Genomic DNA, 26215 nt, shown 5'->3' with positions numbered 1-26215 from the left:
GATTGGTTGCTGGAAGACGCCGCGCCCACCTCACAGGAGGACGAACCAGTGAGCTAAGCGGAGGGGGCGCGGGCTCGGCCCGGACACCGGTGAGTCGCCGGCGCTGCAGAGAGAGGCGGCACTGGTCTCGACTTGGGGCGGCCAGCGATGAAGCCGGTGAGTCGGACGTGCTGGGGCTTGGAGGAGCGAGGCGGCAGGGACGCAAGCGGTCCCGGGGACCCGATCCTGGGCCGGAGGGCAGCCGTAGCCTGGTAGCACTGCGACTTGCGCCATAACCGTCCTGTGGGTCGGGGAGGTGACTTTGCCACGCACGGGCACTAGAGACGAAGGAGCAGGGTCGGTGGCCGACGAAGGAAAGATGGACATTCGCTGTGCACCTGCTGTGGGCTGTCGCCTGTCCCCTGCGGGGTCTCATAAGCCTCCCAGCCAACGAAGGCCGAGCCTCGTTGTACCGAGGAAACCGAGTCGAGGAACTTGAGTGTCAGCGATGAGTGGGCGCGATACCCCAACCCCGAAGGGCGTCCGGCCGCTGCCCTGCGCCCACTGGGGAAACCATGAGTACGAATGCCACGCCGCGGCTTGTGGGCGACACCACCGCTGTCACCATGCCCCAGGGCCACTTGGCAATGCTGCCCTTTTCCCGTGACGTTCAGAATCACCGGGCCTGGGGAAGCAGAAACGTCCAGCTCTGTTAGGATGAATAAACCTGGTGAATGGGCCCCACAAATTTGAAATATGAATCATTAAAGCTGCTTTAAAGAAAAAGCAGATGCAGGCAAGACGCTGAAGATCCCCCACCTAACCCATATTTCCTACTGCCGGGGTTGACAACCTACTGGAAGCCTTTCCTTTGGGTACAGTGTATTATAATACTTCAGATGGAGCCAAAGCAATAGAAATGCATAGCCTAGGGCTGGGTGGTGGCTCACGCCTCTAATCCCAACACTTTGGGAGGCCAAGGCGGGCGGATCACTTGAGGCCAGGAGTTGGAGACCTGCCTGGCCAACACGGTGAAACCCATTCTCTACTAAAAATACAAAAATTAGCTGAGCGTGGTAGTGCACGCCTGTAGTCCCAGCTACTCAGGAGGCTGAGCCACGCGAATAGCTTGAACCCAAGAGGCAGAGGTTGCAGTGAGCTAATATCACGCCAGTGCCCTCCAGCCTGGGCAACAGAGCAAAACGCTGTCTCAAGAAAAAGAAAGAAAAAAATAAAATACATAGCCTAAATTGGCCGTCCTGTGATCTTCAGTACCAAGACCGTTGTAAAATACAGCTTCAGAGCTAGAAAGGGCATTAGGTGGTTACACTTGCTAAGCCCTATGTTGCCATGTGGAGGGACATCAGCTGTCCTTCACTCCTGGCCTGTTTCTCCACCTGTCCCTATTGAGTTATCTGATCCCTGAGTTTGGAAGGAACTGAACACCAGTATCTCAACTTTTTCTTTCCTTCTCTCTTGGGAGCTACCTGCCTGCCTGCAGAAGGTGCTTTCTGGTCCACTCTCTGGCACACAGGAGCCCTAGACTGTCCATGGCCACCTGTGACTGGGTGGATACATTTGTCTAATTCTGGGTTGAACAAGGGGCAGGTGCATGTGGCAACAGCTTTAAGCTGCATACTCCATTTGATATACAATAATAAAGCTCCATTTCCTTATCTTTCAATTGGTTTCAACTAGGGAGTGAGAAAAGGGTATGGGTTTTGTTCTGTTCTGTTTTGTTTTTCTTTTTCTTTTTCTTTTGATTCTTTAAAATTTCAGCAGGGAGTGTAGAAGTCTTCCATGTCAAAATGCTGCAGGATTAAGTTCCAGCTGCTTAGATCAGCATACAAAGTCTGTCTCAATCTCTCTTGTGATTCATAAAACTGGCAGGTTATTTCACCTACACCACCCCCACCAAACTACTAGGCGATGTGGGGATTGTTTTTTGAGAAAAGGGATGGGCAAAACTACTTCTTCATCTCCTCTACTCCATCTCTATTTTGATATCACAGTTCCTCAATACAAGGGCCTTGGCTTACCTTCTTTCCTTTCTCTTTTTTTTTTTTTTTTTTTTGACAGAGTCATGCCCTGTTGCCCAGGCTAGAGTGCAGTGGTGTGTTCCTGGCTCACTGCAACCGCTGCCTCCTGGGTTCAAGCGATTCTCCTGCCTCAGCCTCCTGAGTAGCTGGGATTATAAGCATGTGCCACCACGCCCAGTTAATTTTTATATTTTTGGTAGAGCCAGGTTTTGCCATGTTAGCCAGGCTGGTCTCAAACTCCTGACCTCAGGTGATCCGCCCACCTTCTCCTCCCAGAGTGCTGAGATTTACAGGCATGAGCCACCGCACGCTCCCTTTCCTATCTTCTTAAAAACCTGCTCTTCCTTCAAAACCCAGCTAAAGCATTTCCTCTGTGAATCCTTCTCCAGCTCCCTACATGGTCAGTCACTCTCTTCTCTGCTCCACAATATATAGTTCTGCTTCCATTTCAGCACTTACATAATACCTTTCTTCTGTAATCTATGCACACATCTATCTCTCCAGCCATACTGAAGGCAGGCTATCTATCTTATAGATCTTTTGCATCTCCAGTGCTTGGCAAATGAAGGTGGTCAAGAAATATTTGTGAATGAATAAATCTCCTCACTTTATAGTTGAGGAAAACTGAGATCCAGAATCAACTGAAGTAGCTTGTCAGAGAGTATACAGTAAGTGGCAGAACCAAGATCAGAAGCCAGATGTCTTGGTTCCCAATCCAACTCTCTTTCCACTATGCAGTGCTGTAATTATTAATAGAAAGGTAAATAGCAGTCATTTATTACTAATATTGCTGATCTCGGTGATATTCTGGATTGATGACTGAATACATTGCAAATATGAATTCAGTGTGTGTTTAGACAAGGACTAGCTATCCTAAAACTACAGAAAAATTCTTTACAGTTATTTAACATAACATTTCTTTTGAAGCCTAGTTCAATACAAACAAGTGAGTTTGATTCATCAGACGAAGAGCCTATTGAAGATGAACAGACTCCAATTCAGATATCATGGTATGTTAGCATTTCTGATCAATGATGAGCTAAAGTCACAATCTACATCATAAATGTAAATTTAGTTACATCATAATCTTAGTAGAATGTAGTTCACATATTAAAAACATTAAGGGTTTATCCCCCTCTGATTATATAATTCTAATTGTTAATGGATCTTCTAACTCCATGATTCATTTACTGTCTATAATATAGAAAAAGACCCTTTTTTTTTTGGCCCTTCTTTATACGTTGAGAAAACCTTAGTAGAAGCAAGTAAGTAAGAAATAGAGTTAGGATTGAAATAATCTCCCATTTAGTACCAAAATCTACTTATTCTTTTATGACAAAAGAATAATATACCAAATATGAGATGAGATATTTAATCATTTCTCATTAAATCAAATCCTAGGTAATACTTAGAAGTAATGTCACAGTAATGCATCTATCAACAGACTGTTTAAGATAAAAGCCACATCAATGCAATAACAAAAAGTTTCTACATAAAATCAGCCGTTTAATCTTGGCAAGTGACTTATGGTTATACCAGATTCTCTACAATGAGCAATCAAATACTTTCTCTCATCACCACAAATATAATAGTCTCTCTCCTTAAGAAAGCACCATCCCTACTGTCAGAAGAGAAAGACAGTCCTAAAGGTCTTTTGTCCTACCGTCAAATAGCATTAAACCTTCCATTTTTACTTAAAACTCCCATTTAAACACAAAAATTCATCGAATTTTCAAAGTCAGGTGGTATTTAGATGATGCCTCCTGTTTTCCGTTAAATCATCTTCTGACATGCAGACAAGGTGAGCCTCTGTCCCTGAGTGCTGCAGACTGGGAATGTGATTTCTTGATGTTATTTCTTTTTAACCAAAAACCTGTGGTTTTCATCATATGAAATCATATCTGTTAAGGAAGTTCTACAAAAAAAAAATTTTTTAATAGTAACGTAGAATAAATGCTGGGGAGAAAATTGTCAGTCATTTTCCAATTTATTTTCCTAAATCACTAATACAAATTATCTCAGGTAATATACCACAGGATAACATAAGTACACCATATACTACCTTTTGGCAATCTAGACATTATTATCTTTAAGGTAAATGTAAATTAACTTGGCTTTTTGTTTTATTGTTTTTGTAGAGACAGGATTTCACCATGTTGCCCAGGCTGGTCTCAAACTCCTAGGCTCAAACAGCCTGCCTGCCTTGGCCTCTCTAAGTGCTGGGATCATAGGCATGAGCCATTTGTCATTTTTAATACTTAAATAATAACCAACAAATAAGTCCCTGTTTTAAAACTTTGTCTTTCTATTTTTTGTGTGTGACCAACATATTGATATTTAACTATGAATTCTTATTTTGTGACTACTGTAAAACTTTAACACACCCTTATTTGGTGCAAGCACCCATATTGATTAAACTGAATTTCCATTTATAACTTTTTAAAAAACTTAACTAAACGTGATAAATTTTTCTACTTTTCAGGCTATCTTTGTCACGAGTGAATTGTTCTCAGTTTCTCGGTTTATGTGCTCTTCCAGGTGGGTAACACAATAATGGGCTTCCTCTCTCTACATATGTATTTTTTAATTTATTTTTTATTGCAGTAGCTTTTGGGGGAACAGGTGGTGTTTGGTTACATGAATAAGTTCTTTAGTGGCGATTTCTGAAATTTTGGTGCACCCATCACCAGAGCAGTGTATAGTGTACCCAATGCGTAGTCTTTTATCCTTCATCCCCCTCCCACCTGTTCCCCCCCCGCCCCCAAAGTCCAATGTATCATTCTTATGCCTTTGTGTCCTCAAAGTTTACCTCCGACTTATGAGCGAGAACATGTGATGTTTGGTTTTCCATTCCTGAGTTACTTCACTTAGAATAATAGTCTCCAGTGGCTGGGTGCAGTCACTCACACCCATAATCCCAGCACTTTGGGAGGCCAAGGTGCCAGATCATGAAGTCAGAAGATCAAGACCATCCTGGAAACCATGGTGAAATCCTGTCTCTACTAAAAATACAAAAATTAGCTGGGCATGGTGATGCGTGCCTGTAGTCCCAGCTACTCGGGAGGCTGAGGCAAGAGAATTGCTTGAATCCAGGAGGCAGAGGTTGCAGTGAGCCAAGATCGCACCACTGCACTCCAGCCTGGCAATAGAGCAAGACTCTGTATCAAAAAAAAAAAAAAAAAAAAAGAATAATAGTCTCCAGTTCCACCCAGGTTGCTGTGAATGCCATTTTGTTCCTTTTCATGACTGAGTAGTATTCCATGGTAGGTGGGTGTGTATCTCACATTTTCTTTTTTTATTATACTTTACAACCCCACTTTTTGATGGGGGTGTTTGTTTTTTTCTTGTAAATTTGTTTAAGTTCCTTGTAGATTCTGGATATTAGACCTTTGTCAGATGGATAGATGGCAAAAATTTTCTCCCATTCTGTAGGTTGCCTATTCACTCTGATGATAGTTTCTTTTGCTGTGCAGAAGCTCTTTTGTTTAATTAAATCCCATTTGTCAATTTTGGCTTTTGTTGCAATTGCTTTTGGTGTTTTAGTCATGAAGTCTTTGCCCATGCCTATGTGCTGAATGGTATTGCCTAGCTTTTCTTCTACGGATTTTACAGTTTTAGGTCTTAGGTGTAAGTCTTTAATCCATCCTAAGTTAATTTGTGTATAAGGTGTAAGGAAGGGGTCCAGTTTCAGTTTTCTACATATGGCTAGCCAGTTTTCCCAACACCATTTATTAAATAGTGAATCCTTTCGTAATTGCTTGTTTTTGTTAGGTTTGTCAAAGATCAGATGGTTGTAGATGTATGGTGTTATTTCTGAGGCCTCTGTTTCATTGGTCTATATATCTGTTTTGGTATGTATACCATGCTGCATTTGTTACTATAACCTTGTAGTATAGTTTGAAGTCAGGTAGCGTGATGCCTCCAGCTTTGTTCTTTTTGCTTAGGATTGTCTTGACTATATAGGCTCTCTTTTTGTTTCATATGAAATTTAAAGTAGTTTTTTCTAATTCTGTGAAGAAAGTCAATGGTAGCTTGATGGGGATAGCACTGAATCTGTAAATTACTTTGGGCAGTATGGCCATTTTCACAATATTGATTCTTCCTATCCATGAGCATGGAATGTTTTTCCATTTGTTTGTGTCCTCTGTCATTTCCTTGAGCAATGGTTTGTAGCTCTCCTTAAAGAAGTCCTTCACATACCTGGTAAGTTGTACTCCTAGGTGTTTTATTCTCTTTGTAGCAATTGTGAATGGGAGTTCACTCATGATTTGGCTCTCTGTTTGTCTGTTATTGGTGTATAGGAATGCTTGTGATTTTTGCACATTGATTTTGTATCCTGAAACTTTGCTGAAGTTGCTTATCAGCTTAAGGGGATATTGGGCTGAGACAGTGGGGTTTCCTAAATACACAATCATGTCATCTGTAAAAAGAGACAATTTGACTTCCTCTCTTCCTATTTGAATACTCTTTATTTTTTTCTCTTGCCTGATTCCCCTGGCAAGAACTTCCAATACTATGTTGAATAGGAGTGGTGAGAGAGGGCATTCTTGTCTTGTGCCCATTTTCAAAGGGAATGCTTCCAGCTTTTGCCCATTCAGTATGATATTGGCTGTGGGTTTGTCATAAATAGCTATTATTATTTTCAGATATGTTCCATCAATACCTAGTTTATTGAGTGTTTTTAGCAAGAAGAGGTGTTGAATGTTATCAAAGGCCTTTTCTGGATCTACTGAGATAATCATGTGGGTTTTGTCACTGGTTCTGTTTATATGATGGATTACATTTAATGATTTGCATTATGTTGAACCAACCTTGTATCCCAGGGATGAAGTCGACTTGATCGTGGTGGATAAGCTTTTTAATGTGCTGCTGGCTTCGGTTTTCCAGTATTTTATTGAGGATTTTCACATCAATGTTCATCAAGGATATTGACCTGAAATTTTCCTTTTTGTTGTGTCTCTGCCAGGCTTTGGTATCAGGATGATGGCTGGCCTCATAAAATGAGTTGGGGAGGATTCCCTCTTTTTCTATTGTTTGGAATAGTTTCAGAAGGAATGGTACCAGCTCCTCTTTGTACCTCTGGTAGAATTCAGCTGTGAATCTGTCTGGTCCTGGGCTTTTCTTGGTTGGTAGGCTATTAATTACTGCCTCAATTTCAGAACTTGTTATTGGTCTATTCACGGATTCGACTTCTTCCTGGTTTAGTCTTGGGAGGGTGTATGTGTCCAGGAATTTATCCATTTCTTCTGGATTTCTAGTTTTTTTTGCATAGAGGTGGTTATAGTATTCTCTGATGGTAGTTTGTATTTCTGTGGGATCAGTGGTGATATCCCCTTTATCATTTTTTATTGTGTCTATTTGATTCTTCTCTCTTTTCTTCTTTATTAGTCTGGTTAGTGGTCTATCTGTTTTGTTAATCTTTTCAAAAAAACCAGCTCCTGGACGCATTGATTTTTTTAAAGGGTTTTTTATGTCTCTATCTCCTTCAGTTCTGCTCTGATCTTAGTTATTTCCTTTCTTTTTTTTTTTTTTTTTTTTTTTTTTTTTTTTTTCCTTGAGGCAGAGTCTTGCTCTGTCGCCCAGGCTGGAGTGCAATGGCGCGATCTCGGCTCACTGCAAGCTCCGCCTCCCGGGTTTATGCCATTCTCCTGCTTCAGCCTCCCTAGTAGCTGGGACTACAGGCACCCACCACCACACTGGCTAATTTTTTTGTATTTTTAGTAGAGACGAGGTTTCACCGTGTTAGCCAGGATGGTCTCGATCTCCTGACCTTGTGATCCACCCACCTTGGCCTTCCAAGATGCTGGGATTACAGACGTGAGCCACCACGCCCAGCCTGATCTTAGTTATTTCTTGTCTTCTGCTAGCTTTTGAATTTGTTTGCTCTTTCTTCTCTAGTTCTTTCAATTGTGATGTTAGGGTGTTGATTTTAGATCTTTCCTGCTTTCTCATGTGGGCATTTAGTGCTATAAATTTCCCTCTAAACACTGCTTTAGCTGTGGCCCAGAGATTCTAGTACATTGTGTCTCTGTTCTCATTGGTTTCAAATAACTTCTTTTTTTTCTGCCTTAATTTACCCAGTAGTCATTCAGGAACAGGTTGTTCAGTTTCCATGTAGTTGTGCGATTTTGAGTGAGTTTCTTAATCCTGAATTCTAATTTGATTTCACTGTGGTCTGAGGGACTGTTTGTTATGATTTCTGTTCTTTTGCATTTGCTGAGTAGAGTTTTACTTCCAATTATGTGGTCAATTTTAGAATAAGTGCGATGTGGTGCTGAGAAGAATGTATATTCTGATGATTTGGAGTGGAGAATTCTGTAGATGTTAATTAGTTCTGCTTGGTCCAGGGCTGAGTTCAAGTCCTGGATATGGTTGCTAATTTTCTGTCTCATTGATCTGCCTAATATTGACAGTGGGGTGTTAAAGTCTCCCACTATTATTGTGTGGGAGTCTAAGTCTCTTTGTAGGTCTCTAAGAACTTGCTTTATGAATCTAGGTGCTCTTATATTGGGTGTGTATGTACTTAGGATAGTTAGCTCTTTTTTGCATTGATCCCTTTACCATTACATAATCCCCTTCTTTGTCTTTTTTTATCTTTGTTGGTTTAAAGTCTGTTTTATCAGAGACTAGGATTGCAATCCTTGCTTTTTTTTGCTTTCCATTGTTTGGTAAATATTTCTCCATCCCTTTATTTTGAGCCTATGTGTTTGCATGTGAGATGGGTCTCCTGAATATAGCACACCAATGAGTCTTGACTCTTTATCCAGTTTGCCAATCTGTGTCTTTTAATTGGGGCATTTAGCCCATTTACATTTAAGGTCAATATTGTTATGTGTGAATTTGATCCTGTCATTATGGTGCTAGCTGGTTATTTTGCCCATTAGTTGATGCAGTTTCTTCATAGCGTCGATGGTCTTTACAATTTGGTATGTTTTTGCAGTGGCTCATACCAGTTGTTGCTTTCCAGGTTTAGTGCTTCCTTCAGGAGTTCTTGTAAGACAGGCCTGGTGGAGACAAAATCCATCAGCATTTGCTTGTCTGTAAAGGATTTTATTTCTCCTTCACTTAGGAAACTTAGTTTGACTAAGTTTCTGGGTTGAAAATTATTTTCTTTAAGAATGTTGAATATTGGCCCCCGCTCTATTCTGGTTTGTAGGGTTTCTACAGAGAGAGCCGCTGTTAGTCCGATGGGCTTCCCTTTGTGGGTAACCAGATCTTTCTCTCCGGCTGCCCTTAACATTTTTTCCTTCATTTCAACCTTGGTGAATCCGATGATTATGTGCATTGGGGTTGCTCTTCTCGTGGAGTATCTTTGTGGTGTTCTCTATATTTCCTGAATTTGAATGTCAGCCTGTCTTTCTAGGTTGGGGAAGCTCTCCTGGATAATATCCTGAAGTGCGTTTTCCAACTTGGTTCCATTCTCCCCGTCACTTTCAGGTACACCAATCAAACATAGGTTTGGTTGTTTCACATAGTCCCATATTTTTGGAGGCCTTGTTCATTCCTTTTAATTCCTTTCTCTCTAATCTTGTCTTCACACTTTATTTCATTAAGTTGATCTCCAGTATTTGATATCCTTTCTTCCACTTGATCGATTCTGCTATTGATGCTTGTGTATGCATCACGAAGTTCTCATGCTGTGTTTTTCAGCTCCATCAGGTCATTTATGTTCTTCTCTAAACTGGTTATTCTAGTTAGCAGTTCCTCTAACCTTTTATCAAGGTTCTTAACTTCCTTGCATTGGTTTAGAATATGCTCCTTTAGCTTGGAGGAGTTTGTTATTACCCGCCTTCTGAAGCCTACTTCTGTCAATTCGTCAAACTCATTCTCTGTCCAGTTTTGTTCCCTTGCTGGCGAGGAGTTGTGATCCTTTGGAGGAGAAGAGACGTTCTGGTTTTTGGAATTTTCAGCCTTTTTGCACTGGTTTTTCCTCATCTTTGTGGATTTATCTAACTTTGGTCTTTGATGTTGGTGACTTTTGGATGGGGTTTCTGTGTGGGTGTCCTTTTTGTTGATATTGATGCTATTGCTTTCTGTTTGTTAGTTTTCCTTGTAATAGTCAGGCCCCTCTGCTGCAGGTCTGCTGGAATTTGCTGGAGATCCACTCTAGACCCTGTTTGCGTGGGTATCACCAGCGGAGGCTGCAGAACAGCAAAGATTGCTGCCTGCTCCTTCCTCTGGAAGTTTCATCCCAGAGGGGCACCTGCCAGATGCCAGCTGGAGCTCTCCTGTACGAGGTGTCTGTCGACCCCTGCTGGGAGGTGTCTCCCCGTTAGGAGGCACAGGGTTCAGGGGCCCACTTGAGGAGGCAGTCTGTCCCTTAACAAAGCTTGAGCACTGTGCTGGGAGATCTGTTGCTCTCTTTGGAGCCAGCAAGGCAGGAATGTTTACGTCTGCTGAAGCTGTGTCCACAGCCATCCCTTTCCCCAACTGCTCTCTCCTAGGGAGATGGGAGTTTATCTATAAGCTCCTGGCTGGGGCTGCTGCCTTTCTTTCAGAGATGCCCTGCCCAGAGTGGAGGAATCTAGAGAGGCAGTCTGGCTACAGCAGCTTTTCTGCACTGTGGTGGGTTCTGCACCCAGTTCGAACTTCCAGCTGGCTTTGTTTACACTGTGAGGGGAAAACCACCTACTCAAGCCTCAATAATGGTGGACACCCCTCTCCCCACCAAGCTTGAGCATCCCAGGTTGACTTCAGACTGCTGTGCTGGCAGCGAGAATTTCAAGCCAGTGGATCTTAGCTTGTTGGGCTCCGTTGGGGATGGGATCCACTGAGCAAGACCACTCGGGTCCCTGGCTTCAGCCCTCTTTCCAGGGGAGTGAATGGTTCTGTATCGCTGGCATTCCAGGTACCACTCAGTTGGAAATGCAGAAATCACCCATCTTCTTTCTGCATTGGTCTCACTGGGAGCTGCAGACCAGAGCTGTTCCTATTCAGCCATCTTGCCCAGGAATCCCATATTTTCTTTATCCATTCATTGATTGATGGGCATTTGCGCTAGTTTTACATGTTTGCAATTGCAAATTATGTTGCTATAAACATGTGTGTGCAGGTATCTTTTTCATATAATGACTTCTTTTCCTCTGGGTATATACCTACTAGTAGGATTGTTGGTCAAATGGTAGATCTACTTTTAGTTCTTTAAGGCATCTCCACACTGTTTTCCATAATGGTTGTACTAATTTACATTCCCACCAGCAGTGTAAAAGTGTTCCCTTTTCACCATATCTGTGCCAACAATATACTTAGAACAAGTATTTGGTCAACTAACATATCATTCTCTGTACTGGGTAATAAGTAAATTTCACAGACCGTCAGCACTGGGGAACACACTTTGCGAAGCCCTCATGGTGGACTATAGTTAAAGGAACACAGATCTACCTTTCACCCCTTCCAGATCTGTAGTCATAGCCCCACAGTTGTGCTTTGCCAATCTTAATAAAGCTTATAGCCTGGGGTACAAATAAGGCTGAGGACTACAACCAGGTACTTGTTACAGAAGAAACATAGAATACAGAATCCTTGATTAGGATGAATCCCTTTGATTATATTCCTAGAAATATCAGAAATTGAAATTCATATTCAAAATATAATTGAAACATATAAATGATTTTGTGAAATGACTTTATAAAGTAGCTATATAAGTATTTAAACATACCTGTTACATATGACCAAAAACTGACTTTTTTACTTGCTTTATTATTACTTATAGGTTGTAAATTTAAAGATGTTAGAAGAAATGTCCAAAAAGATACAGGTAGGTATAATATCACACAACCACACTAATGGGTTTTTTAAATAAATAGCACTGAAAATCTCTCTCTCAAAAAGAACAAATCATAGTTTATTTTTAATACAACAATAAATTTTCAGTATTTTGTGAAGTTTCAAACTATAGACTTATTCTGATATGTAAAGAGGTATTTGTGAAGACCATCATTTACCTAACCATGGAGTTGCTTTTCACTGATTGTTGTAGTTGTATTATACATATAAACTACATTTGAGGTTAGAATGTAGAAGTTGGCAGGAAAAAAAGTATGTAAATAGAAAACTGACATATTGCTCTTCCCAGGTCTTTACTGTTCCTTGCAGACTTGACTGTGGTAGTAGAAATTAAGCATGAGCTGGGAACTCCAAGTTAGCAGTGAAATTGTGAATCCTGTATGGAAAATTTTGAGAGCCAGCATCTAGATGGAAAAGACAGAATGGGAACTGGTTGTTGCATGATCAAAGATGTTCATACCATTATAGCCACAGTCTAATAATCCTCATAATCTTCCCCAATTTGGAATTTACATATTGCATGATACTAACAAATGTGAATTTTCAAAAGATTTTATTCTGATTGGCCTGGAATGTCTCAAACCTGCTAGTCCTACCAATGTCCTTATAGTATGGCAAATTAAAATGTATATATTGCTTGATTCTGACCAGTATAGATTTTTTAAATCTTAAAACCTTTTCCTGGTTATTCTGGAACATCAGTTTGCTAATGTACTTTTAAAAATTTATTCCTGGCCAGGTGCATTGGTTCCACACCTGTAATCCCAGCACTTTGGTAGGCTGAGGCAGGTAGATCGCTTGAACTCAGGAGTTCGAGGACAGCCTGGGCAACAAGGCAAAACCCTGTCTATGCAAAAAATACAAAAATTAACTGGGCATGATGGCACGTGCCTGTAGTCCCAGCAACTTGGGAGGCCAAGGTGGGAGGATCACTTGAGCCCGGGATGTCAAAGCCTCAATGAGCTGAGATGGTGCCAAGATGACAAGGTCTTGCTCTATCACCCAGGCTGGAGTGCACTGGTCTGAGATTACATTACTGCACTCCAACCTGGTGGCAGAGCAAGACCCTGCCTCAAAAAAAAAAAAAAAAAAGTATTCCTTACCTACCAAAAAAAGACTTAAAGACACTAATAGATAGTTGACCCTTATAGCATTTATAAAAATTTTCTGCTTTAGACACACCCAGCCATGCTAGGAAATTTCCATTTGGAGAACATTTAGGTCATAAGCAAAATATATGTAATTTAAATCATTGGTTCAAAGTCTGTCTTGTACATTTTGGAATGTCATATTCATTTAGCATTTTCTATAAAACCAGTTTCCAATTTTTTTTCTAAAAACTTTTTTTTTGCTGCAATGAAATCTTAAATGGAACCCAGTACATAAAACAGGTCAATTTGTTTGATTGGAGACCTAGAATCTCCCCGCAGCAGTTCCTGAGATACCTTCCTAGACCTTTCTCAGAAAGCTGGAAAATCACTGGATAATAAAAATTATCAAATGTGTACAAGAGGCAAATAGATGTACAGTACTATACATCTCAGGGATTAGTTCATGAGAAGGTGCTTTGTACTTAAATAGCTAAATGTCCTTGGATTTAAGGGGCAGGGAGAGGGCTGGAGTTGGGGGCACTTAGATCAGCCAGAGTTACTTATTTTAAACCAAATCCTCTTTAGTTAATATTGCCATAAAGAAGTCCCAGTGTATAGAATGCCTATAGTGTTCATATCATTATAATGAAAAGAGCTAGGTCACATAAGTTTAATACAGGTAATGTTTTATTTTCTGGCGACCTAGTCTATAAAATTAAATACTCAAGGATGTGTTCCAGTGCAGATACGAGGGAGAATACTAGCACTCTGACACCATGGCCATGCTGGAGATTTTATATACAATACTCAGAGTCAAGCAAACAGCTAAGTGATTAAATAACAGACATGGTTGATTTTGTGAGATAAAGAAAAAAAGTACTATCATTCCTTAATTGAACATAGATCTATCATTCCTTAATTGAACATAGATTTCCTTAATTGATAGCACTTTTTTTCTTTTTCTCACAAAATCAACCATTTTTGCTACTCAATTTTAAGTGTTTTAAGAGTTATTTTATGCCGGGCGTGGTGGCTCATGCTTGTAATCCCAGCACTTTGGGAGGCTGCGGTGGGCGGATCACCTGAGGTCGGGAGTTCAAGACCAGCCTGACTAACATGGTGAAACCTCATCTCTACTAAAAATACAAAATTAGCCAGATGTGGTACCACATGCCTGTAATCCCAGCTACTTGGGAGGCTGAGGCAGGAGAATCACTTGAACCTGGGAGGCAGAGGTTGCAGTGATCCAAGATCGTGCCATTGCACTCTAGCCTGGTGACAGAGCGAGACTCTGTCTCAAAAAAACAAAAAAGAAAAAAAGTTATTTTAAAGCAGTATTTATTGCAAAAAAAAATTTTTTTGCAAGAACAGCAATTGACTTATTTTGCAATTCAGTAAAAGGCATTTTGACTTGTAAAATGAGGTTTAATTCTAGTCATCTTTTGATTCAGACATATCAATAGGCACTTCAGATTTATAGATTGTCATTTGGTATTAGTTTGGCTTAAGAAACTTAACTTCATATTCTCCCTCTTGATGGTATTTAAATGTGCGGTGTTTTCTATGTGTGTGTGTCTGTGTATCCTGGTCTATTGGCAGAAGAACTAAAGAGCTGTGGTATACAAGACATATTTGTTTTCTGCACCAGAGGGGAACTGTCAAAATATAGAGTCCCAAACCTTCTGGATCTCTACCAGCAATGTGGAATTATCACCCATCATCATCCAATCGCAGATGGAGGGACTCCTGACATAGCCAGCTGCTGTGAAATAATGGAAGAGCTTACAATCTGCCTTAAAAATTACCGGAAAACCTTAATACAGTACGTTCTCCTTTTCTCCATACACTACGGGAGAAATGTCACAGTCAAAATGATTTCTGGAATCATGGTAGCCCTATTCAGTTATTACCTACTTCCTAGTTCGTTGTAAGGATTAAAAGGTAATAATGCACTAGAAAAGCACTGGCACAATGTCTGGTACAGGGTAAGTAGTCAAATATGTGCTGTTATTACTTTTCAAGAGTAGGGACAATAAATGAGTAGATTTAGAAATTATTAGAACAAGGTTACAAGCTTTGTTTTTATTTCTTTCCTTTAGTCTTAGACCTTTAGTGGCAATTTTGGGACCCTCCTTTCCCCTCCTCACCATCACCACCTCACTTACTAGCTTTTCAATTGCTTAGTTGCTTTCCACAGCAAGAAAATCAACTTTTTGGCCAGCTGCAGTGGCTCGCCTGTAATCCCGGCATTTTGGGAGGCTGTTGTGGTGGATCACTTGAGCTCAGGAGTTCGAGACCAGCCTGGGCAACATGGCAAAACCCCATCTCTGCAAAAAATATACAAAAGAACATGCCAGGCATGGTGGTACGTGCCTGTAGTCCCAGCTACTCAGGAGGCTGAGGTGGGGGCACTGCTTGAGCCTGGGAGACAGAGGTTGCAGTGAGCCAAGATGACAGTACTGCACTCCAGCCTGGGTGACAGGGAGAACCCATCTAAAAAAAAAAAAAAAAAAAAGAATAAAGTCGATTTTTCCAAAATTAGCTACCAAAAAAGTTATCTGTAAGCAACAAGCAATCCTAAAAATATGACTTGAAAATTACATTTGATGATATGACTCTGCTAACAGATTGAAAGACGGCCTCTCATTGTGTGTCAGTGGCTATAAAAACACAAGCCACTGGTGTGAAAGTTTAAAACAAAATAAAATAGGTTAAGGAAAGGGGACAAAATGAGGAAGAAAGAAAAGCAGCTTGGAGGAAGGCCAGAGAGAGTGGCAGTGGGCAGTAGATACTAGCATGGCAAAGATTCAAAGGGGCGATGTGGGTAATAAACAAGAAATGCTCTGCCAGAAGTGAAACACACAAAGCAACAGAGAGCCAGCCATGGGGAGGAAACTGGCCTTTGCTATGCATAATGTACGTTTCATAGTCTAATAACCTGCTTAATCTTTTCTGGAATAAGGTAGGGTATTAAATAGTTTACAACCTCAAAAGCCCTAAGGTCCTTAAGGGCATTGCTTTGAGCTAGAAGTATAGAAATTACATCAAATAGCCATGAGGTTCTCAGGGCACCTAGTGATAGGACAAGCACAGCTAACGTCTCCCCTTAAACCTGTAGCCCAGGGGCCTCGTGCCAACAGCGCCAGTTCTGAAGGCAAACCAACTAGTATGAGGGTCTTTGGAGACACACACCTGTTTGTGGCCAAACTGAACTCTGACATATAGAGAAATACAGTTTGCAGAATATGCAGTAAAGAACTAGAAGCCATTCTACATCCTATTGTTTCCCATCTTCCTCTATGGAAAAGCATAGTCACTTATCTAGTACTAATTATAAAAGCTAAATTTCAAATAGATCCAGTTGTTGATGTGAAAGGTGCTGATACATATACGTAAAATAGCATTAGATAGTTAAATGTAGCTGGGGAAAAATATTTTCCAATATATGGCCCTATTTTTCAAACCATTTTGAGATTTTTTTTTTTTCAAATAAATTTTTGAAAGCTGCCTTTACTGAAAAGTTTCCAGAAATCAAACTAGCTCTGTTTAGCGAAGTGAAGCTTAACAAATTCTACTCTAGCTGGTTCTGGCAACCCAAATGCTCTGATGTTTGTGCAGACTACAAACAGGATAGACAGTAGATGGGTGACTTTGCATATGCTCAATGTTTCAGTCTCCCATAAAATAAAGCATCTGACAACTGGAATTTTTCATCATCCTAGAGCTTTCAAAGGTGTCCCACAGTGACTAGTTTATTTCCTCTCCATTCTACCATCTTTGAGGACCCACACTTCTAGACAGCTATAGCGCTTATCCTTCAGCAACAGGGTCTGGTAAACCTTTTTCACTGTCCTGTTGTCTACCAGTGCCATCTCACTGGTTCTGCCTGGACATTTGCAGCCCTTTATAAATCGGTGAACAACACTGCTTTCCTACTGTATTTTGTAGTTTCCTGGGGCTATTGTAACAAAGTACCACAAACCGGGTAGCTGAAAACAACAGAAATTTCTTTGTTCCCATTTCTAGAGGATGTAAGTCCAAAATTAAGATGAGAGCAGAGCCATGCCCCCTGAGACTGAGAGTCCTTCCATGCCTCTTCCTAGCTTCTGGTGGTGGCTGTCAATCCGTGGCAGGCCTTGGCTTGCAGCCGAATCCCTCCAGTTTGCCTCTGTTGTCACATGATTCCTTGTGTGTCTGTCTTTGCATGGTGTTGTCCTCTTGTAGGGACACTAGTCATCTAGGATGAGGGCCCACTCTAATTTATCTTAATTTGAATATACCTGCAAAGATTCTAATTCTGAATAAAGTCCCACTCATAGGTACAGGATAAGGACTTCAGCATGTCTTTTAGGGGGACATAATTCAACCAGTAACACCTACCACGTACCACACGCTGAGACTACCAAAGGAGGCACAGTCCCCACCTTCGAGGAACCTGTAACTGACAACACTACCACTGAAGTGCAGTAAGACAAAAGGCGGCACACAGGAGAATGATCCTTTCTGTAGGAGCACAAAGGCATTTTAGGAAATGAAATTTGAGGTTTTAAAAGATAAGTAGGAGTTCATCAAATAGAAGAAAAAAGATGAAAATAGCAAAAGGTATAAAATAGTATTAATCTTGCAAAAAGACACTGAAGTGTTCTATCTCAATTTTTTTTTTTTTTTTAATAAGACAGTTGTCTCTCTCTGTCACTCAGGCTGGAGTGCAGTGGCACTGTCATAGCTCACTGTAGCCTTGAACTCCCAGGCTCAAGCGATCCTCCCACCTCAGGCTCCCGAGTAGCTAGGACTACAGGTGTGTGCCACCATGCCAGGCCTTTTTTTTTTTTTTTTTTTTTTTAATAGAGACAGGGTCTCGCTTTGTTGCCAAGGCTGGTCTTGAACTACTGGACTCAAGCAGTCCTCCCACCTTGGCCTCCCAAAGTGCTGGGATTATAGGCCTGAGCCATTATGCCCAGCCTCTACCTTTATATGGTAGATCCAGATCTCTGAAACAGGCCTATGTCTGGAACACTTTGTAGAAAGCAAGTTCATGACTAAGGCTAGGGGTCAGTACCTATTTGGTCCTCTATTTCACATCCTAAAGCAAGATATTTATCTACAGCTTTACCTACAATACAATATAATACAATACAATACAATACAATACAATACAATACAATACAATACAATACAATACAGTAATTGATGTCCTTAATGATAAGTCATCCACACCAATTTAGGTTCAGTATACCCTCTAAGTACATTAGGAAGCATGTAATACATTTTTTAGAATCTTTGAAAATGATTTAAATGAATAGTCTTGCTACTGAGGGTTAATCTCCATTTTTCTGGAAAATCTAGTTATACAAAACTGCTAATTTCTTCACAGTGCTAGATAACAGCAGCTAACGTTCATTTACTTCTTACTCTGCGCAAAGCTGTGTTCTAAGTCCTTGGCAAATGCTCACTCATTTGTGAGCCTCATTTAATCCTCACTCCGATGTACATACTATTGCTATCATCATTTTACAGGTGAAAAGGCTGAGTCCCAGAGAGATTAAATAACTTGCTTAGCTTTACACATGTAGTAAGTGGCAGAGCCAGGACTCAAGCCTAGGCAGTGGTGCTCCAGAGCCCATGCTCCAGACTTCAGTGATACCCTACCTCTGAACTCCTTTAGATACATGAACAGTTATTATCTACATGGCATTTGTCCGGTAACCACTCAGGTTTTGTTTAGACAGAGGAATAATCAAAATGACAGTTGGTAAAACGTCTGATTTCTATCTATTGGTAACATTCTCCATTTCTCAGATGTGGATCTTGGAGCCTAAAGAGGTCAATAAAAAGACTCTGCCTATCTTGATGTTTAGAGGTATTCAGAATTCCTCCCAACAAAGAAAGAAGCACACCTTGCTCTCAGTTGATTACATCAAAAATATTTATTAATCTTCCTGTGCAAGACACTGTGCTAGGCATTAGAGTTGTAAATAGAAGGCAGAAAGAGCAAGTCTTTAGTTGTAACTAGGGATGGAATGAAATGTACAAACTTCAAAACTGTATTTCCCTTTCAGCTGCTATGGTGGACTTGGGAGATCTTGTCTTGGTAAGAAATATATTTCTATTATTTTTTTAACCTCCAAATAGACAAACTTCTCTTTCCAGACCATATGCTCATTTTGTATTAAAATGGAACCAACCACAATGTAAGTTTGCTAAGACTCAAAGGATGACTGACGGCCCTAACCATGGTGTTCCCTGGAAAGCTTGGCTGGGAGTGGGAGGTAGTTTCAGCATTGTTCTGGAGGATTCTGGCAAAACATCATTTACAAGTCTTAACACCTGCATTCTTATTTTTTAACATTTTTTGATGTTCTTCCTGTGTAGGTGTTATAATACAGTAACTTCCAAATAGTTTCCATGGGTAACTATTTACAAATACTGAAGTTACTATATGTTAATTTTAAAAAAATTTTTAATGTACTAGGAAAAACAAAAAGAGTTCATGAAATGCCACACTGGAGTAGTTATTTTTTTTTTAGTGTTGGATGACATTAAAATTGAAAGCTTTTGTGTTTCAAAAAATACTATCAAAATGACAAGACAACCCATAGAATGGGAAAAATATATTTGCAATCTATATATTTAATAAGGGATTTATATCCAGAATATAAAAAGAACTCTTACAACTCAGTAATAAAAAGATAGGCCGGGCGTCGTGGCTTATGCCTGTAATCTCTGCACTTTGGGAGGCCAAGGCAGACAGATCACCTGAGTTCAGGAGTTTGAGAACAGCATGGGCAACATGGTGAAACCCCATCTCTACAAGAAATACAAAAATTAGCCAGGCATAGTGGTGCATGCCTGTAGTCCCAGCTCCTGTGGGGCTGAGGCTGGAGGACTGCTTGGGCCCAGGAGGTCAAGGCACCAGTGAACCAAGTTTACACCACTGCACTCCAGCCTAGACGACAAAGTGAGATCCTCTGTCTCTCAAAAAAAAAAATAATAACAATAATAAACAAACAACATAATTGAAAAATGGACAAAGTATCCAAATAAACCTTTTTTCAGGCAAGACACACATATAGTCAATAAGCACATGAAAAGATGCTCAGCATCATTAATCATCAGGAAATGCAAATCAGAACTACAGTGGATACTTGACACCCATTAGGAAGGGTATTATAAAAAACATGAAAAATAGCAAGTCTTGGCAAGGATGTAGAGAAATTCGAACCCTCATACGCTGTTGGTGGGAATGTAAAATGGTCCAGCTCCTTTGGAAAATAGTCTGGCAGTAGTTCCTCAAACAGGTAAACATTAACATATGACCCAGCAATTTCACTCCAAAGTATATACTCACAAACTTGTATACAAATGTTTATAGCAGCATTAATCATAATAGCCAAAAAATGGAAACAGCCTAAAATGTCCATCAGTTGACAAATGGATAAAAACAATGTGGCATATCCATACAATGGAATATTATTTGATCATAAAAAGGAATTAAATACAGACATAAGCTACAATATGTATGAACTCTGAACACATTATGCTAAGAGAAGTCAGACACACACAAAAAAATATTGTATGTTTCTATTTATGTGATTGCTCAGAATAGGGGCAGATCTACAAAGTAGACTAGTGGTTGCCTAGGGCAGGGGTTGATGGGGAATAGAGGATGATAGCAAAAGGGTACACTTCTTTCTGAGGTGATGAAATGCTTTAAAATTGACTGTGGTGATGGTTGCACATGTCTGAATATACTAAAATCACTGAATGGATGAACACTTTAAATGGATGAAAGAATGAAGCCAGTGTTAAACTTTAATTCAACCATATGGTCATTTAAGATCATAATTTAACTGTCAAAAACACACACTAAAAGTGTCAGTCTTTTAATTCATTTGGAACAATTATACCAGTCTTCTGTATCAATAGAAGTCTTATTAAATATAAAATGCTCTACCTTGTCACTAATTATTTAGCAACATATTATTTTTCTGTCATGTTCCATTAGTAGCTGCTTGTCTCCTACTATACCTGTCTGACACAATATCACCAGAGCAAGCCATAGACAGCCTGCGAGACCTAAGAGGATCCGGGGCAATACAGACCATCAAGGTGAGGAGGTGGGCGGTGCTTGCTTGGTTGTGGTTGGGGTCACTGTTACACATACAGATTCATATGTAACCAAAAGGCAGTGAAATGAAAATCCAAAGCACTCATTATTCAAATGCCACTCCACTTGCTTATGCTTTTAGTTTTTAAAAATTTACATGTAAATTTAATCCAGGTAGTCTAAAAAAGCACACAGTATTTCAAACAAGATAATGGAAATTTGAACTTCTTGGTTTACTTTTCCAGGATCTACCTACTGCTGCTCAGTTTTTACCCCAGTCAGTTTTGGGAATGGATCCTTTCACCTAGAACAATGAGATGGTTATTATTAATGTAAACTTGGTAGGTTCTTGGGTAGATTCTCGGCCAAAAAAATCTATGGAAGATCCTATTATATCACCAAAACATTTAATAAAGATAGCTAAATGACTATAATACAAAAAATGGAAAGCAGTGCTAATTATACTTTGCGGTGGATAACTGGGGACATCTTCCACATGTACATTCCCCTAACACTTCAAAACACTGCACTAGCAATGCCAAGGATATTGTATTAATCATGTTACTGAAAAGATTCTGCAGATTTCACTTACATTCTGTAAAGCTAATGTGCCTTCCTTTTGGAAGCGTGCCCTCTCAGCATTAGAATCCACTCATCAGAGGAGTGGGCACCAAAGAATCCTGGCCGTTAGGCAGCTCCCTAGACTTGACAGCCCATCTTCCCAGGGTTAGAGTTCTAATCCAGTGTCATTAACAGTGAATTATCATAATTACTGATAAATGCACCAAGGAACCTGATTCTTAGGGCTTAAATAAGGTCATTAACGGGACAATCTATACAAGATCCACTCCACTGTACAGGTCTGAAACAGAGAACTCCCCTTATGTTAAAACCAAATGATACGGCCAGGGGCGGTGGCTCATGCCTGTATCCTAGAACTTTGGGAGGCTGAGCTGGGTGGATCATTTAAGGCCAGGAGTTCGAGACCAGCCTGGCCAACATAACAAAACCTTGTCCCTAGGAAAAATACAAAAATTAGCCAGGGGTGGTTGTGTGTGCCTGTAGTCTCAGCTACTTGGGAGCCTGAGGCACAAGAATCGCTTGAACCGGGGAGGCAGAGGTTGCAGTGAGCCGAGATCACACCACTACACTCCAGACTGGGTGACAAAGCAAGACCCTTTCTCAAAAAAAAAAAAAAAAAAATCAAATGATGCTTCAAATCCAAAAAGTTCATCTCCCTTCTCTTGAAAACAAAATACATGGCCATGGCCAGATGTATATATGAATATCCATATGTTTCACCTCTTTAACATTGCTGATAATTAAGCCCACATTACTACAGACTGTCAGTTTATCACCTCAGCATTCTGTGGCAAACAGGCTTGCTGGTGTTAGCAATGCAGTTTCCTCTTCTCAATAAGGGTATGAAATGAGATGATTGGCAGAGTAAGAATATCTTCTGGGAAGCTATTAAAACCCCAAATAAATTATTTAAGGCTTTTATTTTGCTTATCTGCTAAGATTAGTGATAGTTTGTTTTTAAAAAATATTGTCTATGAAAATTATTCCTAGTGGCTTATGTCATCACAAAAAGCAGAAGACTAGGGCTTCTATAAATTAAGAAATGGGTTTTCTTACATATACCAGTCACTTGCTATAGAAAGTGCTCTGCCCTTACTTACCAGGGGGGGAAAACGTTAGCAAAAATAATGTCATTATGTATTTTTAAAATCTTATTTGGTCGTGTAAGTAAAGAGAGAAAGGATTTTAGACTTACATCCATCTACATTTCATTTCACCTTCTGATTTTTAGAGACTTGTAGAACAATAGTTTTTCACACTAGTATATGGCTTTACTAAAAGATAAAACTTCCCCACCATACAAATGCTTCCTTACCCAAAAAGATATAGAATTGTGCTTAGCAAGTATTTTTTATTCCTGATACCTGCTAGTATTGTGCCCACACTGATAACTAGTTTTCCACAGTGTATTCCAATGTATCTTTACTTTTTTCAGCAATACAATTATCTTCATGAGTTTCGGGACAAATTAGCTGCACATCTATCATCAAGAGATTCACAATCAAGATCTGTATCAAGATAAAGAATTTCAAATAGCATTTTTATGACCGTGTCTGAAATGTCAGAGTTCTCTAGCATCATTTGCATTGAAATGAAACCACTAGTGTTATCAACTTGAATGTAAATGTACATGTGCAGATATTCCTAAAGTTTTATTGACAAAACTCATTGTGTCTTTCATTTCTTATAGGAACAGGAAAATTGGGATAGGAAAATTGGTATGCAATTTTCCTTTTAGAAATGAACTGGTTGTTCTGGTATACTTCACCTGGAGGTAATGCTGAAAACGTACATATGGAAAAATATTTGACTATTTTTAATACTTAGTACTTCATTTTTACTTCATTTTACTGTTTGTAACCACTGGGTAGCATATGACAAAGTAATAAGTAAGAAAATTGGTATGAGTGCCCAAACTTACTTTTAAATAATGTCCCCCTCCCTCTCTATTCCTCCCAAAACTTCTGCTTTTTACTTCATAGACCTACAGCATTGAAAAGGATCCTGTGAGTCTTCCAGTCGCCCCCTCCCAGTACTGGATCAGCCCCAAGAGTGTTTGTTTATTCACTATCTGCGGGAACATTTTCAGAGATGAGGAATTCACTGGTTCAAACGGCCGCTCCACTTTTTTTCCACCCTAGGAACTATATAAGTGAGATTAATCCTTTCACATTTATTTCATAGAGAACTTAGCTACAGATTAACCATTTCCAACTCTCTCACTCCTTCACTTCCCCCTATACTATGAAACAGCTTTTTTCATCTTTAAATTCAACTTTGAGTTACCCAAAACAGTCATTTGGGCTGTAGACAAGGGTCACACACAATGTGTCAAACAGACACACCTGTTTGAACAGTCAGTCAGTGGTTTCAGTAGGGCTTACAGTAGTCACATGGCTCTCTTGGCTACTGGTAATTAGAAGCGTGAACCCATGGCCATTTGGCAATGACCACCAGGTTGCAGACTCATAGGCACTTCCACAAAAGACAAAGTTTCACCACATCAAAATTTCATTTTTAAATAATTATTCAATGACCGGCTGGGCGTGGTGGCTCACGCCTGTAATCCCAGCACTTTGGGAGACCGAGGTGAGCGAATCGCTTGAGGTCAGGGGTTTGAGACCAGCCTGGCCAACATGACAAAACCCCATCTCTACTAAAAATACAAAAATTAGCCAGGCATGGTGGTGCACGCCTGTAATCCCAGCTACTGGGGAGGCTGAAGCAGGAAAATCACTTGAACCCGGGGCAGGCGGGGACGGGGTGCAGAGGTTGCAGTCAGCCGAGATCACGCCACTGCACTCCAGCCTGGGCGACAGAGCAAGACTCCATCTCAAAAAAAAAAAAAAAATTCATACAATGACTAAACGTTTTATTTTGTCTCACACTACTCTTCTTGCTGCAGATGAACTGCTTGAATTTCATTACAAAATACTGCAAAACAATTACCAGCCCTGTTTGGAAATTTCAGAGCACTAGTATGTATTGTAATATAAAATCAATATATTAATATAGTCATCCCTCGGTATCCTCAGAGGATTGGACCCCCCACCCCACCCCCAACAGCAAAATCCATGGATGCTCAAGTCCCTGATAGAAAATGGCATAGAATTTGTATACTTTAAATCATCTCTAGTTACTTATAATACCTAATATAATGTAAATGATGTGTAGTTATTATACTGTATTGGTTTTATTTGTAGTATTTTTTATTTTTCAAATATTTTTAATCTGCAGTTGAGTCAGCGGATTTAGAACCCATAGATACAGACACCGACTCTACTTTTATACATACGCTGCTTCTAGAACTTAACATTTTATGAGAATACTCAGGAAGGTAGGAGGATCGCATATCCCAGCAGGATCTAAATGGTTAACCTAGGGATTTCATTTTCTCATATAATTAATACCAAAAGTTATATAGCAAGAAAGGTTTTTTTTTGAGACAGAGTCTCACTCTGTCGCCCAGCCTGGAGTGCAGTGGCGCAATCTCGGCTCACTGCAACCGCCGCCTCTGGGGTTCAGGCAATTTTCCTGCCTCTCCCAAGTAGCTGGGACTACAGGCGCCCGCCACCACGCCCGGCTAATTTTTTTTTTTGTATTTTTAGTAGACGCGGGGTTTCACTGTGTTAGCCAGGATGGTCTCAATCTCCTGACCTCCTGATCTGCCCGCCCCGGCCTCCCAAAGTGCTGGGATTACAGGCGTGGGCCCCCGTGCCCGGCCCAAGAAAGGCATTTTTTTTAAGTACACGCTGTAATAGATTGGCCTTCTTCATGATTTTTGTATTATAACCATATACAATTTAAAAATCACAATTTCTATTAAACTTTAGATAGTCATTGATATTTACATTAGCCAATCTTTTACCGACAGTCCCCAATCTACAATGGTTCAACTTAGGATTTCTCAACCTTACAATCATGTGAAAGAAATATGTATCCAGTAGAAACTGTAGTTCAAGTATTCATACAACCATTCTGTTTTCACTTTCAGTACAGTACAATGTTTGAGACATTCAACACATTATTATATTGGCTTTGTGTTAGGTTATTTTGCCCAACTGTAGGCTGACGTAAATGTTATGACTATGTTTAAGGTGGCTAAGCTATGATGCTTGATAGTTTAGGTGTAGTAAATGCATTTGTGACTTACATTTTCAACTTACGATGTCCAGAGATAATTCCATTGTAAATTGAGAAGCATATATATTATCATTCTCTCAACAAAAGTACATAGCTTATTCATGAATACTTAGGAAAATGGAGAGAAAATATTGGCATGGATTAATCAAATACTTTAATAATCAACTGAATTTTCAAAGTATTTGCATCTCTCAATTCCCACAGCAAGGGCTATTTAAGCCTCTACATTTACAAAGCTTCAGTAGACCAGGCACAGTGGCTCATGTCTGTAATCCCAGCACTTATGGGAGGCTGAGGCAGGCAAATCGCTTGACCTCAGGAGTTCGAGAGCAGCCTAGGCAACATGATGAAACCCTGTCTCTACTAAAAGTACAAAAATTAACCGGGTGTCGTGGTGTGCATCTGTGGTCCCAGCTACTTGGGAGGCTAAGGTGGGAGGATCACTTGAGCCCAGGGAGGTAGAGTGAGCCATGATAACACCACTGCAC

At 40.1% G+C, this 26215-nt stretch overlaps 1 protein-coding gene across 1 annotated transcript; it reads left to right on the top strand.

The window, feature by feature from the left end:
• The first annotated feature begins 18 nt into the window (after positions 1-18).
• On the top strand, positions 19-23252 carry LOC105481799 (cyclin dependent kinase inhibitor 3). Its single transcript, XM_011741542.3, has 8 exons — positions 19-156; positions 2946-3028; positions 4501-4556; positions 11731-11775; positions 14495-14717; positions 18955-18986; positions 20901-21004; positions 23020-23252. Exons 1-8 carry the CDS (start codon positions 148-150, stop codon positions 23104-23106), a joined length of 639 nt encoding a protein of 212 aa, XP_011739844.1. The 5' UTR covers positions 19-147; the 3' UTR covers positions 23107-23252.
• The last annotated feature ends 2963 nt before the right edge of the window (positions 23253-26215 follow it).

Source organism: Macaca nemestrina, chromosome 7, assembly GCF_043159975.1.
Source record: "Macaca nemestrina isolate mMacNem1 chromosome 7, mMacNem.hap1, whole genome shotgun sequence".
NCBI classification, from domain to species: domain Eukaryota; kingdom Metazoa; phylum Chordata; class Mammalia; order Primates; family Cercopithecidae; genus Macaca; species Macaca nemestrina.
The sequence above is the reverse complement of the archived record's forward strand: the minus strand, read 5'-3'. Positions and strand labels throughout refer to the sequence as shown.